Source organism: Engystomops pustulosus, unplaced genomic scaffold (genome assembly GCF_040894005.1).
Source record: "Engystomops pustulosus unplaced genomic scaffold, aEngPut4.maternal MAT_SCAFFOLD_123, whole genome shotgun sequence".
Lineage (NCBI taxonomy): Eukaryota > Metazoa > Chordata > Amphibia > Anura > Leptodactylidae > Engystomops > Engystomops pustulosus.
The window spans coordinates 152,670-171,448 of record NW_027285004.1 but is presented as its reverse complement, the minus strand read 5'-3'; the positions used below and the strand labels follow the sequence as shown (position 1 = coordinate 171,448).

At 56.3% G+C, this 18,779-nt stretch overlaps 1 protein-coding gene across 3 annotated transcripts; it reads right to left on the bottom strand.

Moving 5' to 3' along the window:
* Positions 1 to 8,256: 8,256 nt before the first annotated feature.
* On the bottom strand, positions 8,257 to 18,777 carry MED22 (mediator complex subunit 22). 3 transcript variants are annotated; one of them, XM_072131701.1, is made up of 5 exons: positions 18,668 to 18,777; positions 13,347 to 13,476; positions 13,195 to 13,275; positions 9,163 to 9,371; positions 8,257 to 8,805 (listed from the first exon to the last, which is right to left on the bottom strand). In XM_072131701.1, exons 2-5 carry the CDS (start codon positions 13,467 to 13,469, stop codon positions 8,616 to 8,618), a joined length of 603 nt encoding a protein of 200 aa, XP_071987802.1. In that variant the 5' UTR covers positions 13,470 to 13,476; positions 18,668 to 18,777; the 3' UTR covers positions 8,257 to 8,615. The 3 variants fall into 3 exon arrangements, with proteins under 3 accessions (XP_071987802.1, XP_071987803.1, XP_071987804.1); XM_072131702.1 differs by lacking the exon at positions 18,668 to 18,777 and adding an exon at positions 18,621 to 18,667; XM_072131703.1 differs by lacking the exon at positions 8,257 to 8,805 and having other exon boundaries at positions 9,153 to 9,371.
* Positions 18,778 to 18,779: the final 2 nt, after the last annotated feature.

The following is an 18,779-nucleotide window of genomic DNA, read 5'->3' as shown; positions in this document are numbered from 1 at the left end:
AAGCGGCACCATCCTCCCTGCTGAGCACGGCGCTCCCCGCTGTGCGGGCGCTATACCTGGAGGTCCTTGTTATAATAACCATACATGGGCACCCCAGCCCCCTATACCAGGTACCAGTACAGGAAGCGTCACCATCCTCCCTGCTGAGCACGGCGCTCCCCACTGTGTGGGCGCTATACCTGGAGGTCCTTGTTATAATAACCATACATGGGCACCCCAGCCCCCTATACCAGGTACCAGTACAGGAAGCGGCACCATCCTCCCTGCTGAGCACGGCGCTCCCCGCTGTGCGGGCTCTATACCTGGGGGTCCTTGTTATAATAACCATACATGGGCACCCCAGCCCCTATACCAGGTACCAGTACAGGAAGCGTCACCATCCTCCCTGCTGAGCACGGCGCTCCCCGCTGTGCGGGCTCTATACCTGGAGGTCCTTGTTATAATAACCATACATGGGCACCCCAGCCCCTATACCAGGTACCAGTACAGGAAGCGTCACCATCCTCCCTGCTGAGCACGGCGCTCCCCGCTGTGCGGGCTCTATACCTGGAGGTCCTTGTTATAATAACCATACATGGGCACCCCAGCCCCCGCCCCTATACCAGGTACCAGTACAGGAAGCGTCACCATCCTCCCTGCTGAGCACGGCGCTCCCCGCTGTGCGGGCTCTATACCTGGAGGTCCTTGTTATAATAACCATACATGGGCACCCCCGCCCCCGCCCCTATACCAGGTACCAGTACAGGAAGCGTCACCATCCTCCCTGCTGAGCACGGCGCTCCCCGCTGTGCGGGCGCTATACCTGGGGGTCCTTGTTATAATAACCATACATGGGCACCCCCGCCCCTATACCAGGTACCAGTACAGGAAGCGTCACCATCCTCCCTGCTGAGCACGGCGCTCCCCACTGTGCGGTCGCTATACCTGGAGGTCCTTGTTATAATAACCATACATGGGCACCCCAGCCCCCGCCCCTATACCAGGTACCAGTACAGGAAGCGGCACCATCCTCCCTGCTGAGCACGGCGCTCCCCGCTGTGCGGGCTCTATACCTGGAGGTCCTTGTTATAATAACCATACATGGGCACCCCAGCCCCTATACCAGGTACCAGTACAGGAAGCGTCACCATCCTCCCTGCTGAGCACGGCGCTCACCGCTGTGCGGGCTCTATACCTGGGGGTCCTTGTTATAATAACCATACATGGGCACCCCAGCCCCCGCCCCTATACCAGGTACCAGTACAGGAAGCGGCACCATCCTCCCTGCTGAGCACGGCGCTCCCCGCTGTGCGGGCGCTATACCTGGAGGTCCTTGTTATAATAACCATACATGGGCACCCCAGCCCCCGCCCCTATACCAGTACAGGAAGCGTCACCATCCTCCCTGCTGAGCACGGCGCTCCCCGCTGTGCGGGCTCTATACCTGGAGGTCCTTGTTATAATAACCATACATGAGCACCCCCGCCCCTATACCAGGTACCAGTACAGGAAGCGTCACCATCCTCCCTGCTGAGCACGGCGCTCCCCACTGTGCGGGCTCTATACCTGGAGGTCCTTGTTATAATAACCATACATGGGCACCCCAGCCCCCGCCCCTATACCAGGTACCAGTACAGGAAGCGTCACCATCCTCCCTGCTGAGCACGGCGCTCCCCGCTGTGCGGGCTCTATACCTGGAGGTCCTTGTTATAATAACCATACATGGGCACCCCCGCCCCTATACCAGGTACCAGTACAGGAAGCGGCACCATCCTCCCTGCTGAGCACGGCGCTCCCCGCTGTGCGGGCGCTATACCTGGAGGTCCTTGTTATAATAACCATACATGGGCACCCCAGCCCCTATACCAGGTACCAGTACAGGAAGCGTCACCATCCTCCCTGCTGAGCACGGCGCTCCCCGCTGTGCGGGCTCTATACCTGGAGGTCCTTGTTATAATAACCATACATGGGCCCCCCAGCCCCCGCCCCTATACCAGGTACCAGTACAGGAAGCGTCACCATCCTCCCTGCTGAGCACGGCGCTCCCCGCTGTGCGGGCGCTATACCTGGAGGTCCTTGTTATAATAACCATACATGGGCACCCCAGCCCCCGCCCCTATACCAGGTACCAGTACAGGAAGCGTCACCATCCTCCCTGCTGAGCACGGCACTCCCCGCTGTGCGGGCTCTATACCTGGGGGTCCTTGTTATAATAACCATACATGGGCACCCCCGCCCCTATACCAGGTACCAGTACAGGAAGCGTCACCATCCTCCCTGCTGAGCACGGCGCTCCCCGCTGTGCGGGCTCTATACCTGGAGGTCCTTGTTATAATAACCATACATGGGCACCCCAGCCCCCGCCCCTATACCAGGTACCAGTACAGGAAGCGGCACCATCCTCCCTGCTGAGCACGGCGCTCCCCGCTGTGCGGGCTCTATACCTGGAGGTCCTTGTTATAATAACCATACATGGGCACCCCAGCCCCTATACCAGGTACCAGTACAGGAAGCGTCACCATCGTCCCTGCTGAGCACGGCGCTCTCCGCTGTGCGGGCTCTATACCTGGAGGTCCTTGTTATAATAACTATACATGGGCACCCCAGCCCCTATACCAGGTACCAGTACAGGAAGCGTCACCATCCTCCCTGCTGAGCACGGCGCTCCCCGCTGTGCGGGCTCTATACCTGGAGGTCCTTGTTATAATAACCATACATGGGCACCCCAGCCCCCGCCCCTATACCAGGTACCAGTACAGGAAGCGTCACCATCCTCCCTGCTGAGCACGGCGCTCCCCGCTGTGCGGGCTCTATACCTGGAGGTCCTTGTTATAATAACCATACATGGGCACCCCCGCCCCTATACCAGGTACCAGTACAGGAAGCGGCACCATCCTCCCTGCTGAGCACGGCGCTCCCCGCTGTGCGGGCGCTATACCTGGAGGTCCTTGTTATAATAACCATACATGGGCACCCCAGCCCCTATACCAGGTACCAGTACAGGAAGCGTCACCATCCTCCCTGCTGAGCACGGCGCTCCCCGCTGTGCGGGCTCTATACCTGGAGGTCCTTGTTATAATAACCATACATGGGCCCCCCAGCCCCCGCCCCTATACCAGGTACCAGTACAGGAAGCGTCACCATCCTCCCTGCTGAGCACGGCGCTCCCCGCTGTGCGGGCGCTATACCTGGAGGTCCTTGTTATAATAACCATACATGGGCACCCCAGCCCCCGCCCCTATACCAGGTACCAGTACAGGAAGCGTCACCATCCTCCCTGCTGAGCACGGCACTCCCCGCTGTGCGGGCTCTATACCTGGGGGTCCTTGTTATAATAACCATACATGGGCACCCCCGCCCCTATACCAGGTACCAGTACAGGAAGCGTCACCATCCTCCCTGCTGAGCACGGCGCTCCCCGCTGTGCGGGCTCTATACCTGGAGGTCCTTGTTATAATAACCATACATGGGCACCCCAGCCCCCGCCCCTATACCAGGTACCAGTACAGGAAGCGGCACCATCCTCCCTGCTGAGCACGGCGCTCCCCGCTGTGCGGGCTCTATACCTGGAGGTCCTTGTTATAATAACCATACATGGGCACCCCAGCCCCTATACCAGGTACCAGTACAGGAAGCGTCACCATCGTCCCTGCTGAGCACGGCGCTCTCCGCTGTGCGGGCTCTATACCTGGAGGTCCTTGTTATAATAACTATACATGGGCACCCCAGCCCCTATACCAGGTACCAGTACAGGAAGCGTCACCATCCTCCCTGCTGAGCACGGCGCTCCCCGCTGTGCGGGCTCTATACCTGGAGGTCCTTGTTATAATAACCATACATGGGCACCCCAGCCCCCGCCCCTATACCAGGTACCAGTACAGGAAGCGTCACCATCCTCCCTGCTGAGCACGGCGCTCCCCGCTGTGCGGGCTCTATACCTGGGGGTCCTTGTTATAATAACCATACATGGGCACCCCAGCCCCCGCCCCTATACCAGGTACCAGTACAGGAAGCGTCACCATCCTCCCTGCTGAGCACGGCGCTCCCCGCTGTGCGGGCTCTATACCTGGAGGTCCTTGTTATAATAACCATACATGGGCACCCCAGCCCCTATACCAGGTACCAGTACAGGAAGCGTCACCATCCTCCCTGCTGAGCACGGCGCTCCCCGCTGTGCGGGCTCTATACCTGGAGGTCCTTGTTATAATAACCATACATGGGCACCCCAGCCCCCGCCCCTATACCAGGTACCAGTACAGGAAGCGGCACCATCCTCCCTGCTGAGCACGGCGCTCCCCGCTGTGCGGGCTCTATACCTGGGGGTCCTTGTTATAATAACCATACATGGGCCCCCCAGCCCCCGCCCCTATACCAGGTACCAGTACAGGAAGCGTCACCATCCTCCCTGCTGAGCACGGCGCTCCCCGCTGTGCGGGCGCTATACCTGGAGGTCCTTGTTACAATAACCATACATGGGCACCCCAGCCCCTATACCAGGTACCAGTACAGGAAGCGTCACCATCCTCCCTGCTGAGCACGGCGCTCCCCACTGTGCGGGCGCTATACCTGGGGGTCCTTGTTATAATAACCATACATGGGCACCCCCGCCCCTATACCAGGTACCAGTACAGGAAGCGGCACCATCCTCCCTGCTGAGCACGGCGCTCCCCGCTGTGCGGGCGCTATACCTGGAGGTCCTTGTTATAATAACCATACATGGGCACCCCAGCCCCCCGCCCCTATACCAGGTACCAGTACAGGAAGCGTCACCATCCTCCCTGCTGAGCACGGCGCTCCCCGCTGTGCGGGCGCTATACCTGGAGGTCCTTGTTATAATAACCATACATGGGCACCCCAGCCCCTATACCAGGTACCAGTACAGGAAGCGGCACCATCCTCCCTGCTGAGCACGGCGCTCCCCGCTGTGCGGGCGCTATACCTGGAGGTCCTTGTTATAATAACCATACATGGGCACCCCAGCCCCTATACCAGGTACCAGTACAGGAAGCGTCACCATCCTCCCTGCTGAGCACGGCGCTCCCCGCTGTGCGGGCTCTATACCTGGAGGTCCTTGTTATAATAACCATACATGGGCCCCCCAGCCCCCGCCCCTATACCAGGTACCAGTACAGGAAGCGTCACCATCCTCCCTGCTGAGCACGGCGCTCCCCGCTGTGCGGGCTCTATACCTGGGGGTCCTTGTTATAATAACCATACATGGGCACCCCAGCCCCTATACCAGGTACCAGTACAGGAAGCGTCACCATCCTCCCTGCTGAGCACGGCGCTCCCCGCTGTGCGGGCTCTATACCTGGAGGTCCTTGTTATAATAACCATACATGGGCACCCCAGCCCCTATACCAGGTACCAGTACAGGAAGCAGCACCATCCTCCCTGCTGAGCACGGCGCTCCCCGCTGTGCGGGCTCTATACCTGGAGGTCCTTGTTATAATAACCATACATGGGCACCCCCGCCCCTATACCAGGTACCAGTACAGGAAGCGGCACCATCCTCCCTGCTGAGCACGGCGCTCCCCGCTGTGCGGGCGCTATACCTGGAGGTCCTTGTTATAATAACCATACATGGGCCCCCCAGCCCCCGCCCCTATACCAGGTACCAGTACAGGAAGCGGCACCATCCTCCCTGCTGAGCACGGCGCTCCCCGCTGTGCGGGCGCTATACCTGGAGGTCCTTGTTATAATAACCATACATGGGCACCCCAGCCCCCCGCCCCTATACCAGGTACCAGTACAGGAAGCGTCACCATCCTCCCTGCTGAGCACGGCGCTCCCCGCTGTGCGGGCTCTATACCTGGAGGTCCTTGTTATAATAACCATACATGGGCACCCCAGCCCCTATACCAGGTACCAGTACAGGAAGCGGCACCATCCTCCCTGCTGAGCACGGCGCTCCCCGCTGTGCGGGCTCTATACCTGGGGGTCCTTGTTATAATAACCATACATGGGCACCCCAGCCCCCGCCCCTATACCAGGTACCAGTACAGGAAGCGTCACCATCCTCCCTGCTGAGCACGGCGCTCCCCGCTGTGCGGGCTCTATACCTGGAGGTCCTTGTTATAATAACCATACATGGGCACCCCAGCCCCTATACCAGGTACCAGTACAGGAAGCGGCACCATCCTCCCTGCTGAGCACGGCGCTCCCCGCTGTGCGGGCGCTATACCTGGAGGTCCTTGTTATAATAACCATACATGGGCACCCCAGCCCCTATACCAGGTACCAGTACAGGAAGCGGCACCATCCTCCCTGCTGAGCACGGCGCTCCCCGCTGTGCGGGCGCTATACCTGGAGGTCCTTGTTATAATAACCATACATGGGCACCCCAGCCCCCCGCCCCTATACCAGGTACCAGTACAGGAAGCGTCACCATCCTCCCTGCTGAGCACGGCGCTCCCCGCTGTGCGGGCTCTATACCTGGAGGTCCTTGTTATAATAACCATACATGGGCACCCCAGCCCCTATACCAGGTACCAGTACAGGAAGCGTCACCATCCTCCCTGCTGAGCACGGCGCTCCCCGCTGTGCGGGCTCTATACCTGGGGGTCCTTGTTATAATAACCATACATGGGCCCCCCAGCCCCCGCCCCTATACCAGGTACCAGTACAGGAAGCGGCACCATCCTCCCTGCTGAGCACGGCGCTCCCCGCTGTGCGGGCGCTATACCTGGAGGTCCTTGTTATAATAACCATACATGGGCACCCCGCCCCTATACCAGGTACCAGTACAGGAAGCGTCACCATCCTCCCTGCTGAGCACGGCGCTCCCCGCTGTGCGGGCTCTATACCTGGGGGTCCTTGTTATAATAACCATACATGGGCACCCCCGCCCCTATACCAGGTACCAGTACAGGAAGCGTCACCATCCTCCCTGCTGAGCACGGCGCTCCCCGCTGTGCGGGCTCTATACCTGGGGGTCCTTGTTATAATAACCATACATGGGCACCCCCGCCCCTATACCAGGTACCAGTACAGGAAGCGTCACCATCCTCCCTGCTGAGCACGGCGCTCCCCGCTGTGCGGGCTCTATACCTGGGGGTCCTTGTTATAATAACCATACATGGGCCCCCCAGCCCCCGCCCCTATACCAGGTACCAGTACAGGAAGCGGCACCATCCTCCCTGCTGAGCACGGCGCTCCCCGCTGTGCGGGCGCTATACCTGGAGGTCCTTGTTATAATAACCATACATGGGCACCCCAGCCCCCCGCCCCTATACCAGGTACCAGTACAGGAAGCGTCACCATCCTCCCTGCTGAGCACGGCGCTCCCCGCTGTGCGGGCTCTATACCTGGAGGTCCTTGTTATAATAACCATACATGGGCACCCCAGCCCCTATACCAGGTACCAGTACAGGAAGCGGCACCATCCTCCCTGCTGAGCACGGCGCTCCCCGCTGTGCGGGCTCTATACCTGGGGGTCCTTGTTATAATAACCATACATGGGCACCCCCGCCCCTATACCAGGTACCAGTACAGGAAGCGTCACCATCCTCCCTGCTGAGCACGGCGCTCCCCGCTGTGCGGGCTCTATACCTGGGGGTCCTTGTTATAATAACCATACATGGGCCCCCCAGCCCCCGCCCCTATACCAGGTACCAGTACAGGAAGCGGCACCATCCTCCCTGCTGAGCACGGCGCTCCCCGCTGTGCGGGCGCTATACCTGGAGGTCCTTGTTATAATAACCATACATGGGCACCCCAGCCCCCCGCCCCTATACCAGGTACCAGTACAGGAAGCGTCACCATCCTCCCTGCTGAGCACGGCGCTCCCCGCTGTGCGGGCTCTATACCTGGAGGTCCTTGTTATAATAACCATACATGGGCACCCCAGCCCCTATACCAGGTACCAGTACAGGAAGCGGCACCATCCTCCCTGCTGAGCACGGCGCTCCCCGCTGTGCGTGCTCTATACCTGGGTGTCCGGCTCGTGGGAAACTTCAATAATTTTTTTTTTATTAGTGCAAAATTCAAAACCTCCAAAGGATGCAACATAATCCATAGTTTCATTGCATTTATTGCGGGAGCAGGGTCCTGCCTTGGGGCTTATCCCACTTCCATGGATGCTTAGCCCTGTGCCCAGCCTGTAAATTATTGCCCCATATGGGGTATTGCTATACTGCGGACACCCCCTAGAAATGATTTTTGGGGGTGTTTCTTCAAATCTCTTGAAAATTTAGAAGTAGCTCCTGAAACTTGGAACCTTCCCACGTCCTTAAAACCAAAGGAAACAAAAAACAAATAAAAACAAGACCAAAGGCAGAAGTTTTCCACAAAAAATATAATTTGCCTAAAAAGTCGAACATTTGTAACTTTGAAAATTGAATTTTTACCCCCCAACAAATGTAACTGATCAGCAAAATGATACAACGGAGATAAACTACAATGTCTCACAGTCACTGGGCTGCGTCATGAAGGAGTTAAACCCTCCCCCCTGCGTCCCACAGGCCTCTCTGCACCCCAACAGCACCAGAAAAACAACAGAAACCAGGCAAGAACTTTATTTTAGGTTAACAAGTAGAATGAGATGTGGGGGGACAGTGTGCACCCCGATATCCTCCGCCATCTGCTGTATGACCTATGGCTGCGGAGACCATACAATAATAAGACTAGGAGCCGGCTCAGCTGTGCTCCGGCGCGCTCACTCCATGTCCGTTCACGTGTGCAGATGCCTGGACCGCAGCGGGGGCAGACGTGTGCTCGGACGGGACCGCCGTTATCATGGTGGTGGAGGGATCCTGAGGCGAGGAGTCAGGACCGGTCCAGTACGCTTGGCACAGCGGGAGGTGGCCGGGCTCACACACACTGGAGCTTACAACACAAGAGGTAAAGCAGCAGCAGCGTCCCGGCAGCAAGAAGAAGGCAAGAAAGCAAGACAGAAGCAAAGCATTAAGAATCATCAGCAGAGCAGGAGTGACAGGAGGACACAAGCAGCGAGCCAGCTTCTAGGCTTCTCTATGGGGTCTCCCCTCCCCCACCATCTATACAGACCCCCTGCGATCAGCAGAACAGGGGACCCCGCATACACCCCGCACCCAGTGCTGCTCATCACATCCGAAAAAATAAAATCACAGCACAAAATCTAAAAAAAAGAACTTTTTATCCAATGACATAAATGCAGTGTGACCCCTCCTATGCCGCGGCACCTCCAGATGCGCCTATTTGTACCTGGAGGAGTAATATTCCTCTTCGAGTTCATAGAGGTCTATGGCGATCTCGTCCCGCAGGGAGATGAGCTTCTTGTCACACTCGTCCTGCAGGGCGCGGAGCTGCTGGTTGCGCTGGTTAATGGCCTCATTCACAGAAGGGAAGTCGTTCAGGATGAGATATTGCTTCAAATCAGACACCAGCCTCATGAGCGACTCTCCAGCCCGCACCTGGGAACACACAAGAGGCACCATCACCCCCAAGGCCGCAGTCCTGCTCTATAACATGCTGCCTGCAGATAGGACACTATGTACAATGTGCTCAGCTCCTCCTGCTCTATTACATGCTGCCTGCAGATAGGACACTATGTACAATGTGCTCAGCTCCTCCTGCTCTATAACATGCTGCCTGCAGATAGGACACTATGTACAATCTGCTCAGCTCCTCCTGCTCTATAACATGCTGCCTGCAGATAGGACACTATGTACAATGTGCTCAGCTCCTCCTGCTCTATAACATGCTGCCTGCAGATAGGACACTATGTACAATGTGCACAGCTCCTCCTGCTCTATAACATGCTGCCTGCAGATAGGACACTATGTACAATGTGCTCAGCTCCTCCTGCTCTATAACATGCTGCCTGCAGATAGAACACTATGTACAATGTGCTCAGCTCCTCCTGCTCTATAACATGCTGCCTGCAGATAGGACACTATGTACAATGTGCTCAGCTCCTCCTGCTCTATAACATGCTTCCTGCAGATAGGACACTGTGTACAATGTGCTCAGCTCCTCCTGCTCTATAACATGCTGCCTGCAGATAGGACACTATGTACAATGTACTCAGCTCCTTCTGCTCTATAACATGCTGCCTGCAGATAGGACACTATGTACAATGTGCACAGCTCCTCCTGCTCTATAACATGCTTCCTGCAGATAGGACACTGTGTACAATGTGCTCAGCTCCTTCTGCTCTATAACATGCTGCCTGCAGATAGGACACTATGTACAATGTACTCAGCTCCTTCTGCTCTATAACATGCTGCCTGCAGATAGGGCACTATGTACAATGTACTCAGCTCCTCCTGCTCTATAACATGCTGCCTGCAGATAGGACACTATGTACAATCTGCTCTGCTCCTCCTGCTCTATAACATGCTGCCTGCAGATAGGACACTATGTACAATCTGCTCAGCTCCTCCTGCTCTATAACATGCTGCCTGCAGATAGGACACTATGTACAATGTGCTCAGCTCCTACTGCTCTATAACATGCTGCCTGCAGATAGGACACTATGTACAATGTGCTCAGCTCCTACTGCTCTATAACATGCTGCCTGCAGATAGGACACTATGTACAATGTGCACAGCTCCTCCTGCTCTATAACATGCTGCCTGCAGATAGGACACTATGTACAATCTGCTCCGCTCCTCCTGCTCTATAACATGCTGCCTGCAGATAGGACACTATGTACAATGTGTTCAGCTCCTCCTGCTCTATAACATGCTGCCTGCAGATAGGACACTATGTACAATGTGTTCAGCTCCTCCTGCTCTATAACATGCTGCCTGCAGATAGGACACTATGTACAATGTGCACAGCTCCTCCTGCTCTATAACATGCTGCCTGCAGATAGGACACTATGTACAATGTGCACAGCTCCTCCTGCTCTATAACATGCTGCCTGCAGATAGGACACTATGTACAATGTGCTCAGCTCCTCCTGCTCTATAACATGCTGCCTGCAGATAGGACACTATGTACAATGTGCTCAGCTCCTCCTGCTCTATAACATGCTGCCTGCAGATAGGACACTATGTACAATGTGCTCAGCTCCTCCTGCTCTATAACATGCTGCCTGCAGATAGGACCCTATGTACAATGTGCTCAGCTCCTCCTGCTCTATAACATGCTGCCTGCAGATAGGACACTATGTACAATGTGCACAGCTCCTCCTGCTCTATAACATGCTGCCTGCAGATAGAACACTATGTACAATGTGCTCAGCTCCTCCTGCTCTATAACATGCTGCCTGCAGATAGAACACTATGTACAATGTGCTCAGCTCCTCCTGCTCTATAACATGCTGCCTGCAGATAGGACACTATGTACAATCTGCTCAGCTCCTCCTGCTCTATAACATGCTGCCTGCAGATAGGACACTATGTACAATGTGCTCAGCCCCTCCTATCTGCAGGCAGCATGTTATAGAGCAGGAGGGGCTGAGCACATTGTACATAGTGTCCTATCTGCAGGCAGCATGTTATAGAGCAGGAGGAGCTGAGCACATTGTACATAGTGTCCTATCTGCAGGCAGCATGTTATAGAGCAAGAGGAGCTGAGCACATTGTACATAGTGTCCTATCTGCAGGCAGCATGTTATATAGCAGGGGGAGCTGAGCACATTGTACATAGTGTCCTATCTGCAGGCAGCATGTTATAGAGCAGGAGGAGCTGAGCACATTGTACATAGTGTCCTATCTGCAGGCAGCATGTTATAGAGCAGGAGGAGCTGAACACATTGTACATAGTGTCCTATCTGCAGGCAGCATGTTATAGAGCAGGAGGAGCTGAGCACATTGTACATAGTGTCCTATCTGCAGGCAGCATGTTATAGAGCAGGAGGAGCTGAGCACATTGTACATAGTGTCCTATCTGCAGGCAGCATGTTATAGAGCAGCAGGAGCTGAGCACATTGTACATAGTGTCCTATCTGCAGGCAGCATGTTATAGAGCAGGAGGAGCTGAGCACATTGTACATAGTGTCCTATCTGCAGGCAGCATGTTATAGAGCAGGAGGAGCTGAGCACATTGTACATAGTGTCCTATCTGCAGGCAGCATGTTATAGAGCAGGACACTATGTACAATGTGCTCAGCTCCTCCTGCTCTATAACATGCTGCCTGCAGATAGGACACTATGTACAATGTGTTCAGCTCCTCCTGCTCTATAACATGCTGCCTGCAGATAGGACACTATGTACAATGTGCTCAGCTCCTCCTGCTCTATAACATGCTGCCTGCAGATAGGACACTATGTACAATGTGCTCAGCTCCTCCTGCTCTATAACATGCTGCCTGCAGATAGGACACTATGTACAATGTGCTCAGCTCCTCCTGCTCTATAACATGCTGCCTGCAGATAGGACACTATGTACAATGTGCTCAGCTCCCCCTGCTATATAACATGCTGCCTGCAGATAGGACACTATGTACAATGTGCTCAGCTCCTCTTGCTCTATAACATGCTGCCTGCAGATAGGACACTATGTACAATGTGCTCAGCTCCTCCTGCTCTATAACATGCTGCCTGCAGATAGGACACTATGTACAATGTGCTCAGCTCCTCCTGCTCTATAACATGCTGCCTGCAGATAGGACACTATGTACAATGTGCTCAGCTCCTCCTGCTCTATAACATGCTGCCTGCAGATAGGACACTATGTACAATGTGCTCAGCTCCTCCTGCTCTATAACATGCTGCCTGCAGATAGGACACTATGTACAATGTGCTCAGCTCCTCCTGCTCTATAACATGCTGCCTGCAGATAGGACACTATGTACAATGTGCTCAGCTCCTCCTGCTCTACAACATGCTGCCTGCAGATAGGACACTACATACAATCTGCTCAGCTCCTCCTGCTCTATAACATGCTGCCTGCAGATAGGACACTGTGTACAATGTGCTCAGCTCCTCCTGCTCTATAACATGCTGCCTGCAGATAGGACACTATGTACAATGTGCTCAGCTCCTCTTGCTCTATAACATGCTGCCTGCAGATAGGACACTATGTACAATGTGCTCAGCTCCTCCTGCTCTATAACATGCTGCCTGCAGATAGGACACTATGTACAATGTGCTCAGCTCCTCCTGCTCTATAACATGCTGCCTGCAGATAGGACACTATGTACAATGTGCTCAGCTCCTCCTGCTCTATAACATGCTGCCTGCAGATAGGACACTATGTACAATGTGCTCAGCTCCTCTTGCTCTATAACATGCTGCAGATACTATGTGACAGGGTGATGAAGGTTGCCTCTGCTTCTGTACTTACTATGTTGGCTGCGCGGACGTGCATCTCGTAGTTGTCCTGCTCCCCCTGTGTGGAGCGGCTGACCTGATGTTCTTCCTCTATCTGACCCCAAAAAGACAAATATGAGTAAGGAGGGTCATGCGGGCGACTTCCACCCCCCCCGCGGCTCTCACCCTGGAGGTCTTCACAATCTCGGTGAAGTTGTCCATGATGGATTTGATGTCGTCCTTCAGCCTCTTGTTGTAGGACTGTAGTAACGTCTCCTTACTCTGCGGTAGCACCCGCTGCTGCGCCATCCCGACCCTGCAAGGAGGAGGCACTCAGACCCCGGGGTGTACCGGTACCACCCCCCGCACAGCGCCAGCCGGGACCATACCACCCCCCGCTGCTGCGCCATCCCGACCCTGCAAGGAGGAGGCACTCAGACCCCGGGGTGTACCGGTACCACCCCCCGCACAGCGCCAGCCGGGACCATACCCCCCCCCGCTGCTGCGCCATCCCGACCCTGCAAGGAGGAGGCACTCAGACCCCGGGGTGTACCGGTACCACCCCCGCACAGCGCCAGCCGGGACCATACCACCCCCCGCTGTTGCGCCATCCCGACCCTGCAAGGAGGAGGCACTCAGACCCCGGGGTGTACCGGTACCACCCCCCGCACAGCGCCATCCCGACCCTGCAAGGAGGAGGCACTCAGACCCCGGGGTGTACCGGTACCACCCCCCGCACAGCGCCATCCCGACCCTGCAAGGAGGAGGCACTCAGACCCCGGAGTGTACCGGTACCACCCCCCGCACAGCGCCATCCCGACCCTGCAAGGAGGAGGCACTCAGACCCCGGGGTGTACCGGTACCACCCCCCGCACAGCGCCAGCCGGGACCATACCACCCCCCGCTGCTGCGCCATCCCGACCCTGCAAGGAGGAGGCACTTAGACCCCGGAGTGTACCGGTACCACCCCCCGCTGTTGCGCCATCCCGACCCTGCAAGGAGGAGGCACTCAGACCCCGGGGTGTACCGGTACCACCCCCCGCACAGCGCCATCCCGACCCTGCAAGGAGGAGGCACTCAGACCCCGGGGTGTACCGGTACCACCCCCGCACAGCGCCAGCCGGGACCATACCACCCCCCGCTGCTGCGCCATCCCGACCCTGCAAGGAGGAGGCACTCAGACCCCGGGGTGTACCGGTACCACCCCCCGCACAGCGCCATCCCGACCCTGCAAGGAGGAGGCACTCAGACCCCGGGGTGTACCGGTACCACCCCCCGCACAGCGCCATCCCGACCCTGCAAGGAGGAGGCACTCAGACCCCGGAGTGTACCGGTACCACCCCCCGCACAGCGCCATCCCGACCCTGCAAGGAGGAGGCACTCAGACCCCGGGGTGTACCGGTACCACCCCCCGCACAGCGCCAGCCGGGACCATACCACCCCCCGCTGCTGCGCCATCCCGACCCTGCAAGGAGGAGGCACTCAGACCCCGGAGTGTACCGGTACCACCCCCCGCTGTTGCGCCATCCCGACCCTGCAAGGAGGAGGCACTCAGACCCCGGGGTGTACCGGTACCACCCCCCGCACAGCGCCATCCCGACCCTGCAAGGAGGAGGCACTCAGACCCCGGGGTGTACCGGTACCACCCCCCGCACAGCGCCAGCCGGGACCATACCACCCCCCGCTGCTGCGCCATCCCGACCCTGCAAGGAGGAGGCACTCAGACCCCGGAGTGTACCGGTACCACCCCCCGCTGTTGCGCCATCCCGACCCTGCAAGGAGGAGGCACTCAGACCCCGGGGTGTACCGGTACCACCCCCGCACAGCGCCAGCCAGGACCATACCCCCCCCCCCCCCAACACAGTGCCAGCCTCTACACTGTACTGATCTCCCCCCATACCCAGCCTCTACACTGTACTGATCTCCCCCCATACCCAGCCTCTACACTGTACTGATCTCCTCCATACCCAGCCTCTACACTGTACTGATCTCCCCCATACCCAGCCTCTACACTGTACTGATCTCCTCCATACCCAGCCTCTACACTGTACTGATCTCCTCCATACCCAGCCTCTACACTGTACTGATCTCCCCCCATACCCAGCCTCTACACTGTACTGATCTCCTCCATACCCAGCCTCTACACTGTACTGATCTCCTCCATACCCAGCCTCTACACTGTACTGATCTCCCTCCATACCCAGCCTCTACACTGTACTGATCTCCTCCATACCCAGCCTCTACACTGTACTGATCTCCCCCCATACCCAGCCTCTACACTGTACTGATCTCCTCCATACCCAGCCTCTACACTGTACTGATCTCCCCCATACCCAGCCTCTACACTGTACTGATCTCCCCCCATACCCAGCCTCTACACTGTACTGATCTCCCCCCATACCCAGCCTCTACACTGTACTGATCTCCCCCATACCCAGCCTCTACACTGTACTGATCTCCTCCATACCCAGCCTCTACACTGTACTGATCTCCTCCATACCCAGCCTCTACACTGTACTGATCTCCCCCATACCCAGCCTCTACACTGTACTGATCTCCTCCATACCCAGCCTCTACACTGTACTGATCTCCTCCATACCCAGCCTCTACACTGTACTGATCTCCTCCATACCCAGCCTCTACACTGTACTGATCTCCTCCATACCCAGCCTCTACACTGTACTGATCTCCCCCATACCCAGCCTCTACACTGTACTGATCTCCCCCATACCCAGCCTCTACACTGTACTGATCTCCCCCATACCCAGCCTCTACACTGTACTGATCTCCCCCATACCCAGCCTCTACACTGTACTGATCTCCCCCCATACCCAGCCTCTACACTGTACTGATCTCCCCCCATACCCAGCCTCTACACTGTACTGATCTCCCCCCATACCCAGCCTCTACACTGTACTGATCTCCTCCATACCCAGCCTCTACACTGTACTGATCTCCTCCCATACCCAGCCTCTACACTGTACTGATCTCCTCCATACCCAGCCTCTACACTGTACTGATCTCCCCCCATACCCAGCCTCTACACTGTACTGATCTCCTCCATACCCAGCCTCTACACTGTACTGATCTCCTCCATACCCAGCCTCTACACTGTACTGATCTCCCCCCATACCCAGCCTCTACACTGTACTGATCTCCCCCATACCCAGCCTCTACACTGTACTGATCTCCCCCCATACCCAGCCTCTACACTGTACTGATCTCCCCCATACCCAGCCTCTACACTGTACTGATCTCCTCCCATACCCAGCCTCTACACTGTACTGATCTCCCCCCATACCCAGCCTCTACACTGTACTGATCTCCTCCATACCCAGCCTCTACACTGTACTGATCTCCCCCATACCTAGCCTCTACACTGTACTGATCTCCCTCCATACCCAGCCTCTACACTGTACTGATCTCCTCCATACCCAGCCTCTACACTGTACTGATCTCCCCCCATACCCAGCCTCTACACTGTACTGATCTCCTCCATACCCAGCCTCTACACTGTACTGATCTCCCCCATACCCAGCCTCTACACTGTACTGATCTCCCCCCATACCCAGCCTCTACACTGTACTGATCTCCCCCCATACCCAGCCTCTACACTGTACTGATCTCCCCCAATACCCAGCCTCTACACTGTACTGATCTCCCCCATACCCAGCCTCTACACTGTACTGATCTCCTCCATACCCAGCCTCTACACTGTACTGATCTCCTCCATACCCAGCCTCTACACTGTACTGATCTCCTCCATACCCAGCCTCTACACTGTACTGATCTCCCCCCATACCCAGCCTCTACACTGTACTGATCTCCCCCATACCCAGCCTCTACACTGTACTGATCTCCCCCATACCCAGCCTCTACACTGTACTGATCTCCCCCATACCCAGCCTCTACACTGTACTGATCTCCCCCATACCCAGCCTCTACACTGTACTGATCTCCCCCCATACCCAGCCTCTACACTGTACTGATCTCCCCATACCCAGCCTCTACACTGTACTGATCTCCCTCCATACCCAGCCTCTACACTGTACTGATCTCCCCCCATACCCAGCCTCTACACTGTACTGATCTCCCCCATACCCAGCCTCTACACTGTACTGATCTCCCCCCATACCCAGCCTCTACACTGTACTGATCTCCCCCATACCCAGCCTCTACACTGTACTGATCTCCTCCCATACCCAGCCTCTACACTGTACTGATCTCCCCCCATACCCAGCCTCTACACTGTACTGATCTCCTCCATACCCAGCCTCTACACTGTACTGATCTCCCCCATACCTAGCCTCTACACTGTACTGATCTCCCCCATACCCAGCCTCTACACTGTACTGATCTCCTCCATACCCAGCCTCTACACTGTACTGATCTCCTCCATACCCAGCCTCTACACTGTACTGATCTCCCCCATACCCAGCCTCTACACTGTACTGATCTCCTGCATACCCAGCCTCTACACTGTACTGATCTCCTCCATACCCAGCCTCTACACTGTACTGATCTCCTCCATACCCAGCCTCTACACTGTACTGATCTCCTCCATACCCAGCCTCTACACTGTACTGATCTCCCCATACCCAGCCTCTACACTGTACTGATCTCCCCCATACCCAGCCTCTACACTGTACTGATCTCCTCCATACCCAGCCTCTACACTGTACTGATCTCCCCCATACCCAGCCTCTACACTGTACTGATCTCCCCCATACCCAGCCTCTACACTGTACTGATCTCCTCCATACCCAGCCTCTACACTGTACTGATCTCCTCCATACCCAGCCTCTACACTGTACTGATCTCCCCCATACCCAGCTCTACACTGTACTGATCTCCTCCATACCCAGCCTCTACACTGTACTGATCTCCTCCATACCCAGCCTCTACACTGTACTGATCTCCTCCATACCCAGCCTCTACACTGTACTGATCTCCCCCATACCCAGCCTCTACACTGTACTGATCTCCTCCATACCCAGCCTCTAACACTGTACTGATCTCCCCATACCCAGCCTCTACACTGTACGATCTCTCCATACCAGCCTCTACACTGTACTGATCTCCCCCCCCCATACATACCCAGCCTCTACACTGTACTGATCTCCCCCATACCGAGCCTCTACACTGCACTGATCTCCCCCATACCCAGCCTCTACACTGTACTGATCTCCTCCATACCCAGCCTCTACACTGTACTGATCTCCCCCATACCCAGCCTCTACACTGTACTGATCTCCTCCATACCCAGCCTCTACACTGCACTGATCTCCCCCATACCCAGCCTCTACACTGTACTGATCTCCCCCATACCCAGCCTCTACACTGTACTGATCTCCCCCATACCCAGCCTCTACACTGTACTGATCTCCCCCATACCTAGCCTCTACACTGTACTGATCTCCCCCATACCCAGCCTCTACACTGTACTGATCTCCTCCATACCCAGCCTCTACACTGTACAGATCTCCGGGTTCGGTTGTGTCTCTCACCGTGGCGCACAGGAAGCTCGGCGTCGCCTTGCTGCGCTCTGATTGGCTATTCGAGGTGTCCGGTAACGCGCTATTGGCCAGTGAGTCGTTATTTCTGCCTGGAGCCTCCAGA